Source organism: Galeopterus variegatus, unplaced genomic scaffold, assembly GCF_000696425.1.
Source record: "Galeopterus variegatus unplaced genomic scaffold, G_variegatus-3.0.2 Scaffold2913, whole genome shotgun sequence".
In the NCBI taxonomy this organism is placed as follows: Eukaryota; Metazoa; Chordata; class Mammalia; order Dermoptera; family Cynocephalidae; genus Galeopterus; species Galeopterus variegatus.
Window position 1 is genome coordinate 66,019 of NW_007729024.1, and position 12,787 is coordinate 78,805.

The 12,787-nt window shown below is 31.8% G+C and overlaps 1 protein-coding gene across 1 annotated transcript in view; it reads left to right on the forward strand.

Annotated features, from left to right (window-relative positions):
• LOC103599321 (protocadherin-15) overlaps positions 1-12,787 on the forward strand; it is a gene marked incomplete at both ends in the record, with an annotated part of 204,472 nt that overhangs the window by 18,605 nt on the left and 173,080 nt on the right. Inside the window, one exon of the mRNA XM_008583428.1 lies at positions 8,623-8,735. Coding sequence (XP_008581650.1) covers positions 8,623-8,735 — 113 coding nt within the window. The remainder of the gene's footprint in view (positions 1-8,622; positions 8,736-12,787) is intronic.

The window sequence follows — 12,787 nt, forward strand, 5'->3', positions numbered from 1 at the left end:
GGGACCCTATGCTGCCAGGAGAGACCCTGAGCTGCTCTGCAGCTTCTCAGCTGCAGTAGACCAACCCTGCAAAGTTGCTGTGGTTGGGGCAGGCCCTTGTGCCACTAAGGTTACTCTTGGTTACTCTGTGGGTTACTCTGCAGCACCTCATCAGAGGAGGGTGGCCCTGGGTACGCTTGTCAGAGCTACAGATGGGACTCCATACCTCTGAGTAGTGCACAGATGCTCCTTTGAAGAGAGCAGGACTCCCAGCAATAGCAGAAGCCCTAATCGGTTGGCTCTCTTACTCTTCAAAGTGAGAGCTTTGGGTCCCTCTATCCTAGGAGTAGCATCTACGTTGCACTGGACCACCTGTTCCTGGGTTCACAAGGTGCCATGTGTGCTTGGGTGCCAAGTCATGGTGTGATAAGGTGGCTTTAGGGCTGTGGAGATGTTGGGGGTTTTTGGGCCCCAGGACAAAATGCACTTGGATGTTGCCTCCAAGATTAACAAAATTTACAAACCGTTTAACCAGACTGACCAGAAATAAAAGAGATAAGATGCAATTTACTAACTTTAAAATGAAAGAGATAACCTCACTATTGACTTTATAAAAATAAAAATGTTATGAGGGAATATTATGTACAATTTGCGCCAACTAGATGCAATGGACATCTGGTTTCTAGAAAGACATAAACAACTGAAAGTGACTCAAGGAGAAATAGAAAATTTGAGCAGACCTATAATAAGAAAATAAATTGATAAGTAATCAAAAACTTCGCACAAAAAACAAGAACCCAGGATCAGATGGCTTTACTGGTAATCTATATTTTTAGAAAAGATTTGATAGCCATTATTATGAAACTCTTCTGAAAAATAGAATAGAAGGGGATACTTCTTAAGTCATTTTATGAAGCTAGCATCAGCTTGGTACCAAAATTAGACAAACATATCACAAGAATAGAAAGCTATACACTAATATCCCTTATGAACATAAAAACAAAATTCATTATTCAAATATTAGAAAATTAAATCTGGCAGTTTATAATCAGGATTATACACTGTGAACAACTGGGATTTATCCCAGAAAAGAAAGTTTAATTTTACTTATGAAAAAATCAATCAATGTAATATGTCACATTAATAAAAAAAATTATGCAAAAAGGGGAACCATAATCACGTGTAGAAAAAGCATTTGTCAAAATTAAACACTGTTACAGGATTAAATATGCATTTTCCTAATAAAAGATGTTTGTAATCCATATTAAAAAAAAACAGTATCAGAAATACAGGGAGATTCTTATTAAACAGTTATAGTGGAAGACTTCAAAACCACTTCTAAACTTGACAGATCAGATTGATGAAAATTAATTAAACATATAGGGATTCAGTCACTAAGAGTCTTTATATTGAAAACAAAGAAAAAAAATACACCTTGTTTCCTAATTTTTTTTTAAAAAAAGAAAAAAAAAAATACACCTTGTTTCCTAATTTTTTTTTAAGTCCGTGAAATATTTACTTAGAAATTGATTGTATATTGGGTCTAAAGAAAATTTTGATAAATTTAAAGAAATAGAACTAATTCTACTTAAATATTTTGAAAACAATAAACCTAGAAATTCAAAGCTAATGGAAAACAGAACAAATTGTAACCAGTTGGAAGATAAAAAAGAGGAAAATGTAATGATGTAAAATATAGATATATTTTATAATTATTCTGTAATTTAAATAAGTTGGATTTATTTATTATAACTTTATTATTATAAAATTATTATAAATTTAATAGTTGATAATAAATATAAATATTTCATAATTCAACATATAAACTGTTTAAAAGTTTCAAAAATATTTTCAATATTAAGTAAATTAATGCCTTCAAAATTAAGAAAATTCCTGGAATCTATCCTATAATTAGCTTAAGATTTTATTCCAAAAATAAATTATAGCTAAGGATGCTGTAGTGCAATAAAAACAATAGGTGAGATTTGAGAAAGTAGACTTGAATTTGAATCCTATGTTTCCTACTTACTTGTTATTTCATGTTCGTGAATCAATTAATGATTGATTTCCAGGCAATTTATTAAAATATGAGTAAAACTTTTATAAGCATATATAGTTTGTTGACCATCATCATCTGCCATCTATTGAACTTTTTAGGGCAAGGAAGTGCAGTGTGTACATATGTGAAAAAAAAAAAAGCCAAATTAAGAATATTTTTACATAAAAGAATTTTGGGGGCTGAGCCCGTGGCGCACTCGGGAGAGTGCGGCGCTGGGAGTGCAGCAGCGCTCCCGCCGTGGGTTTGGATCCTATATAGGGATGACCGGTGCGCTCACAGCGCTCACTGGCTGAGCACAGTGCGGCTGGTCTCAAAAAAAAAAAAAGACAAAAAAAATTTTTTTTTTGCTTTTCTAGAATAATTTTTAGAGTTGAAAACCAATGATGATAAAAATGATTCTTTTCTAAGAGTTAAAAAAAAATTATTCCATGAGTTTTATATTGTTATGGTATAACACTAAAGATCCCCATTTTGAAGACTATCCCTTTTTCAAGTCAAATGTTTTCTATTCTTCTCCTTTATGTTTTTAGTTGTCTCAAAAAAAAAAAGTAAAAGGAGCTTTGAAATTTTGGGAGGGAATTATAGAATTATTAATAATATTTGGATGAGAAAATAAAGTTTGTTATTAATCAGAAAGAATTCAAAAAGAAGTTTTGCAAGGGGAATGTGATTTAGAGCTGAGGACCTGGAACATGTAGAAGTGGAGCAATGACAGTTTACTGTTTGCAAATAGAATTAGGGAAGAATGTACCACGAAAATGAAATATCTGGTAAAAAAATGTTGCTAAAGTTAAAACTAATGAAAGAGAATAGTAAAAATTAGAGGTAATATATATCATGCAGACTTGAACCTAGGGATAATTTAATACAAAAAATGCATTTTTTAAGACATAGAAGAATATATGGTAGAAATTATCAACAAATTTTTAGTTATATAAAAAAGATAGCAGTTAAATTGAATATCAGAGGTATGGAATATTAATACAATTTACCCCAAGATTAAATAAGATAAGGACTAGATAGAGACAACCCTGAACTTTGGAGATGTTTTGGAAGAGGTAACATTTTCAGATGAACCAAGCTTTTGTAAATGGAATAAATTTTCAAAACATTTTCCAAATGGGGTAAATTAACTGAATCTGTAGGGGATTTTAATTTAGATATATACTTCTGTTTTTGTACAATGTTTTTATACTTAAATACCATGCCTTCTAAAAGGTATTCAGCATTCAGGGGTCCTGAGAAGGTTTTCATAGAAAATCATCTGAAAATAAGTTACACATTATAATTGTTTTCATTCTATGGAAATTATGGATGTATTCAATTTGTGACATTTGACTGAGGTTGATCACAAACTTCTACCTATCTACAATGTCAAAATTTAGGGAATAACCATACATTTCTGTAAGTTTCCATAGCAACCAGTAAACAGGATTCTCTTATATTTCTGAGTGTAGCAGATTACTAATTAAATATTATACATGAAGATTTACATTTTTAGTGGAGAAGGAACATTTTTGGCACTGTATTTGTTGAGATCAGTGCTCCTCTGCAATATATTATATGCACATTTTCCAATGTGCCAAGCACTAAAAACAAATGCCCTCTTGGATGGAACTCTGTTGGTTAAAAATAGCCAAGTGAACTTGAGTTCACCTCGGCAGTAAAGGAAATGTATTGAAAGGACTTTAGTTTCTTCCAGAATTCAAGGAGATGTTGAAAAATATAGCATTTTAAAAAGCAGGAGCAGGAATTTCAACAGGTGGTATTAAAGGATCTTTTCCTCTAAAGACCTGCTATTGTGCTGGTTCAGCACTCACATTTATTTTCAGATCTTTTGTTCTAAATGAAAATTATTGAAAGAAGAACTGATAATTATACACTTTAGGTCAGAAGTCCACACTTATCTAATCAGCTATTGATAGAAGGTCAGAAGTACTATGCTCATAAATTATGGGTAAATATGGCTCCTAATAAAATTTTGTTGTTATAATTACTTGAAGAACTAATACGGAGCACAAAGGCAATTCATGGAAAAATAGTTAATCCTTGTAACCACAGATGCTGGATCCATTGGATAACCATAGGCAAACAAATAAACCTCAATCCATATCTCACACCATCTGCAAAAATTAGCTTGAAAGACTTCTTATATCTAAATGTAGGAGCTAAAACTATAATGCATCTAAAAGAGAACATCAGTGAAAATTTGAGTGACCTCAGAATTGGTAACAATTTCTTAAATAGAGAAAAATGCAAACTTATAAAAGAAAAAAACTAAAAATTTGACATCATCAAAATGCAAATTTATTTACTCTTCAAAAGACCAAAAGGCACTGATAATAGATTGAAAAGACAAAACATAAAGGAGAATAATTTGTAAAACATATATCCAACAAAGGACTAGCACTGGGAATATATGAAAACACAATTTGATAAGAATGAGGCTAACAACTCAATTACAAAGTGGGCAAAATTTTAACGAATTACTTATCATAGAAGATATAAAAACTGCAAATAAGAATATAAAAATTTTCTTAAAATGGGCAAAAGTTGAACTTTAGTCAACAATAACAAGAAAATATTATTGATAGACAACCACTCGGGTCAATCTCTAATACTTTATACTGAGTTGAAAGAAGCCAGTCCCCAAGTCTATATGAGGGGTAATACCACTTAAATGACATTCTCAAAAAGAGGAAAATATTGATGGTAAGCAAGTCAGTGGTTTCTAGGGATTAGAAATTAGGGAGGAAAATACAAAGGAGTTCTTTGATTATAAAACCATTCCGTATCCTGATTGTGGTGGTGGTTGCACAAACCTACACATATCCAAAAATTCATGAAACTGTATCCCCCACCCAAACAAAAAAGTCAATAAAATAAGACATACACCAATCGCATGACCTGGTTATTTCACTCTTAGGTATTTACCAAGAGAAATGAAAGCATAAGCCAATTTAGAGATGTGTACTAGAATGTTCTTAGTAGCTTTATTTGTAACTTGACACTACTCAAATGCCCATCAACATGTGAACATATAAACAAATTTTGGTATATTCAAACAGTGGAATAGTACTCAGGCAAAAAATAAATAAATAAATAAAGGAACTACTGATACAGAAAACAACATGAAATTGAAAATTATTATGCTAAATGAAAAAAATCCAGATTCCACTCTCCACCCCTCTGCAAAAGAGTACATCCTGTGTAAATGATTCTATTAATATAATTTTCTGGAAAATACAAATTTTTCCATACTCACAGAAAGTGATTGGTGGTTACATGCAGGTGGGAAGTATGGATGTGGAGAGGAGAGATTATAGAGTCATGAGAAATCTATTGGTAATGATGGATTGGTTCATTATCTTAACATGGTTGTAGTATCTTGATCAACACCAAATTACACATTTTAAATATGTTTGCTTTACTGTATACCAATTATATATTAAATATACAAAAAGCATATACTGCCCCAAATTGCAAACTGTTTATTGTTTTTTTTTTATTTTGAAGTGTTTTCTGAACATTCTCCAAAGATGACCAATAAGATGTTCTTTTTTCAACATTATTATAAATTTATAAATGTCAACATATCAATCTGTTTCAAATCATTACAGCTATTATTCTTATTGATGCTCAAAGTGTCCCATCGTCAGCTGGAGAAAACCTTCCCATGTTCGCTCTTGAAAACTTTGACACAAGCTCAGTAGTCTTGGATATCTGTCTTGCTATCTGGTGTGACGATGTGTTTCACTGTTATCTTGTTGATTTTTTTCCTCCAGACCTGGAATCATCTATCTCTTTCAGAACTATTAATTACTTTTAGTGGTAATAGTATTTCAAAACTACAATCTGAGCACTAGAGATGTTCATTGCTTCTAAGTTGGCCAATAATTTTAGTTCTTGTTTCAAAGGTCAGAGCTTTGGAGTATGTATTGTGATCCTTAAGATAAGCTATAACTTGAGTTTAAACTTACACTGCCAATTCAAGATCCACACTATAGGTGTTTTTATTTAACTTCTTTTATCTTATATTTGTATCCCCTTATTGTCCCCAGCCAAGAATCTAGATTTCAATACTGAGAATGATGGGATTAGAATACCACATAATTACTCATTTAAGTTATTGTTAAATACTCCGACATCATCCTAGAATAACACCACCAACACTACCACCAGTAATATGATTACCATAAACAATTTAATTATTTTGCGTATAATTTCTATTGTTCTCAGACTGTATTATTTGAAGGATGTGATGTCAAGTCATTATCTTTTAGAGTTATCTGGAATCATTTTTTTCTGCTTCTGCTTATACCACCAATAGAATACACATTTAGAATGATTTTACTTTTTATTTTTTGGTATGTCTTTAAATTTTAATTTGTTTTATAATAATAGATAACATTCATATGGCTCCAAAATAAAGAGTGATGTGGATAATGAAATTTGGCTTTAATGCTTATCCTCTCTTTCTCTCATATGGAATCATTTTTTAAATATTATGTTTTATCTTTGATGTTTTAAAAATGCATATTATTCCTTTTTAAATATGTGTGTGTATTCTTTTTTCTTAAAAGTTAGCTTACTATAGACCCTTTTTCCAAATTACATCTTACACTTAACATATTTGAAGACAACTCTATAGTAATAGGTAAAGATATTTATCATTCCTATTTACATTTGAATTATCATCCACTTGAGGATGTATCACCATTTATTCTTCCAGGCAACAGCTGATGTATATTTAAGTGGTTATTTATCTTTCATTATTATTATGCAAAAATGTCCTAGAAGTGGGATTTCTGGGTAATAAAGTAAACACTGATGGGATTTTTATAGATCTTGCTGAAATTTCTTCATAGGTTTTGTAGCACTCTTTTATTAATACCACACATATCCAAAAGTGCCTTTCTTTCAGGCTCACCACTAGAGTATGGGGTCCAACCGGGACTATTGCTAATCTAACAAATGAGAAATGGAATCTTAGCCTAGTTTCAATTTGTAGTTTTCTCCTTATATATATTGGTGAGCATCTTTGGATATGATCGAGTCATTTGCCTTTCTCTTTCTGAGAACTGCTTGTTCATACTCTAACCTCAAACTTTTTTAATGCATCGATGGTTTTTTCTTATCTAATTTATAAATCTGCATATAATAGAGATAAGAACTGTTTGTCTCTGCTGTAAATTGCAACTATTTTCCCAATTTGTCTCTTGTGGTTTTACTCTATTGTGTCTTACCATGCAATTTTGTAATGTAATCAAATTTATCTCTCTTTTTTTTTTCCTTATTCCTTCTTGACTTTGAGCCATAGTTAGGGAAGATTTAACATTCTCACATTAGAGTAAAATGTATCCATGTTTTCATTTATAACTAGTGTTTGCATTGTTTTATTATTTATTACACACAAATATCTTCTTCATTTGGGGGTTACTCTAGTATAGTGTATAAAGAATGAATACAATTCTATCATTTTATGACTTCTGTTAGGAGAGATAATGCCTTTATTTTGTACTAAATTCATCTATAATATTTACTATTTCTGGATTTTCAAGTATGCTTTAATGATGTAATTTTTTCCCCCTCATATAATGTCCAAGAGAAATTTGCTTCCTGTCTCAGATTGATGCAAGGGAGTAGTAGCAATAAGCCCATTTTTGGATATGTTTTATTTAGGGCAGCCTGAATTTGAATTCAGGCTCTGTCTCAGATTGTCTCTTTGACTTGGATAAATCCTTGAAATATTTTAAGTCCTCATCTGTAAAAATGAAAATATTTTACAGGGTTATTGATGATTATATAAAGCGCTTAGCACAGAGTAGACTTCAATAAATTGGAAGCCATATTATTTTACTGTATGGTCAATGTTTTGCCAAATGCATATACTATACAGTTCTATGATTTGACTTCTACTTTTTCTTCACTCTGGGAAAAGTAATGTTGCAGTACACAAGGAAAGATGATACAATTAAAGTGAATTTCTGCAAGAAGCACTGTATTTCAACTTACTAAAATGCCTGAATTTAAGTACCCTCCCTAGACATTAAGAGTATCATCAAAACTTGCATTTTAATCTTCTGTGGTTGGCATCATTAGCTCAGTACTTATCTTAAGAAAAATATTTGCCCAGATGGAACAGAATAAATTCATATTAATTTCCAAGTATCTTGATATTTGGTACAAATTATTACTTGTTATTTATTACAAGATATGTTGAAAGACCATGTAGGCTATAATTAAGATTTATGCACCATTAAAATACAATTTTATAACCCCAAATTTGCTGTCTCTCCACTGAATATCCCTTTTCATGTGATGAAGTTTCAAATTAATTAAAGAGCTTTATAATAAAAAATATTTGGAAAATCATCCGAACAAATATTTTTCATTCTCTTACTCATAAGCTATTTAGTTATAGACCACATTTGTGTCTGTTTTCTCTAGACTGCATAATTCTGAAACTTAATTTACTAATGAAATTATAATTTTGTTCCTCAGTTAATGAAAGAAACAGATAAAGTACATACACATATTTCTTCTTGTTCTCAATTATGTGCTGAAATCTCAATGTCTTTCAGGGACTCCTGAGGATTACCCACGATTTTTCCATATGCATCCTAGGACTGCAGAACTTAATCTCCTGGAGCCAGTAAACAGAGACTTTCACCAGAAATTTGATTTGGTTATTAAGGTAAATTAAACTAATGTCTTATTTCCTTGTATTTATGAACTACTAATCAAAAAAATCTGTGGAGGTTACTGTAGGCACTTTTATGTCATAAAAATTGAAATTAATATGGACAATAATCAACCAATTTTTTTTGTTAAAAAAGAACAAATGAAGTTCTTTTTATTACTTTTCTCTAAATAACTTTTTATAGTACTATGCAATAAAATACTAAATATTTTTATATATAACAAATGTCAAGTGTATATAATACTATGTAATTTATTATATCTTCTAACATTTAATATTTTACCAAAAGGAATTTGGTTTTGACCACAAAAGCATAAGCAATGAATATATCTAAAATGTACATGATTTATACTTTTTATTTTAACAATGTGTTATTTTTTAAAATGCTGCTGCTCTTTCTAATGTACAAATGAAAAGTCTTGCTTGTCCTCAGATTCTTTCAATATATGTCTCACTATTTTCTTTATGTTGAAAAATTATCCTAGACCTGAAAAATTCTCAAAGCTAGCGTAATTTTGGTTTAATAATTTTGGTTTCATAATATTTGACAATTTGACAATATTCGACAATTGGTTTGACAATTTTGGTTTAATATATTGTAATGAAATCATGTAAGAGAAACGTTGGAAACCCAAATGATCTTGAAATTAATTCTGATGAACTTCATTGAGAAGATAATTGTATTAGTCATTTTTTGTGTGGCTATAATAGAATACCTGAGCCTGGGTAATGTATAAATACCAGAGGTTCATTTGACTTACTATTCTTGGATCGCTGCATCTGGCACAGGCCTTGGGTTGCTTCTACTCATGGTGAAAAACAGCAGGCTAGCCCACAGGTACAAGCAGATCACATGGTGAGAGGAAGCAAGAGCAAGAGAGGGGTGGTGCCAGGCTCCTTTTAAACAATCAGCTGTTCCAGCAGCCAATAAAGCAAGAACTCACTCATGACCCCCCTCCCTTCCCTCCAACCAGGGCGAGCATTAATCCATTCATGAGGGATCCGAGCCCATGACTCAAATAGCTCCCAATACTACCACATTGGGGACCAGATTTCCACATGAGTTTTGTGGGGACAACACATCCAAACTCTATCAGTGATTTAAGTTGTGCAGTGAAGAAATTTGACAAGCAGAGATGGGGACTGGGGGAAGGAGGACATTATAAATAAAGACAACAGCAAAGACACAGAGTAAGTCTATATATGTTGAATAACTTTTTCACATCTATCCATATAAAACAAAAATAGCTCTAGAAATTCGACCGTATATATTTTTTTTCTTAATTTTTTAAAAAATTTAAAAGCATTTGAGGAAAAGGAAGTGAAGGAAGCTTCTTGAGTATGTATATTATACAAGCTGCTCTATGTACCTTTTTTGCTGAATTGTTGCCAAAGCCTTAGTAATATACTCATTTGTACAAAATGTGGAAACTAAAACTCAGATAGGGTGAGTGATTAGCTCAGAGTTCCATACAAATACAGGTTGGAACTGAGATTTGAATGTAGTTTTATCTATCATGCTGTTTTCATTTCATGAATATGAGTTGTTTAGAAATGGCTGTCTGGTTTAACTATCTGTTAAGTTCTACTGCAAACAAATATGTACAGATACATTTAATTTTAGCTCAAATTAGGATATATTCTTAGCACCAATTATAATCTACATGCCACAACTTGTGTTTATTTAGTGGTGCCTTGTTCTTAAAGAAACTTGTAGTCTGGAAGGGGAAAGAGTCATACATGCAGATAATCAGATATAACACACTGAGTGCTAACAAGAAAACACTTAAAAAGTGCTAACAAAGCACAGACTCAAGACATTAAATTAATCTCAAGACTCAGGGAAGATTTTTTGGAGATTACCCCAAGCTAAGTGTTTTTGGATTGAAAAGGTTTGGCCAATAAATAAAAGTGGGAAATATGTTGGAACATAAGGGAGAGCAGAAGCAAAAGCTTGGAGGCATAATGTAGCAGGCTGCAAGCAGTTAACGAGGAAATGAAGTAGAGAGTAAGACCACAGAGAGAGCATTAGGGATGACCGCAGTTTCAGTGCATATTTGGGAGTCATTCAGTGAAGAAACACTCCTTTTACCATTTGCATGAAATGGCCATGCATGAGATTCATTTTCTTGCATTGACTATTTTACTTCAATTATCAGGGGACTACATAAAATTCAGAAATGTATATCCATCGTCTACTGTGGCTCTAACTGGAGTCCTGTGGTGCTGCTCTCTGTGGGAGTTAAGAAACTTGACAGAGCACTGTTTCCAAATGGCCACAGTTGAAACCAGAAATCAATCATTTTCCTTTATTATCAACATTATCTGTCTTGGTGTACCTGGGTACGGTGTAACTCAGTCCATCAATTATAGAAAAAAATAATCAATTAGGACAGGCCACAGATTTTTTTTTTTTATATTCTAGTAACACTTTATTTTATTTATTAATGGAAGTTTTTACAGACAATATTAGATTCAAATTATTGTGTTTTCTTTGTAGTTAAAAGAATAATAAGCAAAGGTATCACTCTGTAAGAATAATAGTGTGCCACCTGCTTGAATAATAGCTGGGTATTGTGGCATTGCTCAGGGATTCATTGAAATGCTACAATCTGGCAGTTTCCCTCTGTAGTAAGTCTTCAAATTCTTCCTTTTTTTTTTTTTGTTTTAATAATGCTTTATTTTTCACTGGCCATAAAAGTTTTTTTTTTTTTTTTTTTTTAAAAATGCTTTTTTTTTCCCTGGCCTAAAAATTTTTTTTTTTTCCCTGGCCTAAAAATTTTTTTTTTTTCCCTGGCCTAAAAATTTTTTTTTTTTCCCTGGCCTAAAAATTTTTTTTTTTTCCCTGGCCTAAAAATTTTTTTTTTTTCCCTGGCCATAAAAGTTTTTTTTTTTTTTTTTTTTTGGACTTGATCCCAATTTCTGTTTTAGAAGCTGAGAAAAAATAAAATAAAGTGAAGTATCTTTTTTTAGACATTGAAGAAGAAATCTTCAAAATGTATATGTCAATTTAATAGTTGGCAAGTGCCATGAATTAGAGGTTTATCATCTCCACATTTTTCTATTTCTGCCAGTGATTATTCAGCATGCTGACAAGTTAAAATGTAAAGGTGAAGGTAGGAACCCCAAATAAAGTAGGTCACAAACTTTAGGATATTAAAGAATTAAAAAATGTCCAGCTGAAAAAGAATGTTTCATTTCAAAACATTATTCTAAATTTCAAATAATTGTAATCATTTAAGCATACTTTAAAATGTGATACACATTGTGAACAAGAATGACACATTTGGTTTGTCCAGGACAGCTTAAGTTTATGCCTGTCGTCCTTGTATAATTATTCATAAAACTGCTTTCACTTTCAAAAATATCCAAGTTTGGATGATAAGTTATGTGATCATGACACACATAAAGCATAAAACACCTATGTGGTAGAAAGGTGAAAGAACATTTGAGATGCTAGATGATAGTGAATTAGTTCATGTGTGGAGCATGTATAACAAAGCCCAGAAGATTCACTTTCATATAAGTGCAGTATTTTTAAAAATTAATAGTTGATATATTTATATTCCAAGCATTTAATACACAGCTACAATTTTAACTAATAAAATAGATTAAATGTGCAAATTCTTAATAATTCATTCTCTGTTTCTCAAAGAGTAATTGTATTTTTAAATCTAAAACCCTCTGCGTAACAACTAATAACAAGGATCACAATGAAATCACAAACATCGTTGTATCACAGTCCCTCTTATTTTCATGTTGCTACTCACTGACCTATTAATACTGTCTACCAAGCAGCCTTTACCTTCTTTTCCTTCCAAATCATGGGCATATTAGCCCTAAGCTCTCACAAGTCACCCTGCACACTATTTTCCAGCTGTACTGAACTACTTGCAGTGCCCTAAACTCACCACGCTCTTTCTAGCATCTGGGCATTTGAAGATGCTGTCCCTGTCCCTGAATTGTTCCCCCCTATTCTTGTCTACATCTGATTCAAACTGATGCTCCAGTTTCCAACAAAGACACTTGCTCTGGAAAGGTAAAGT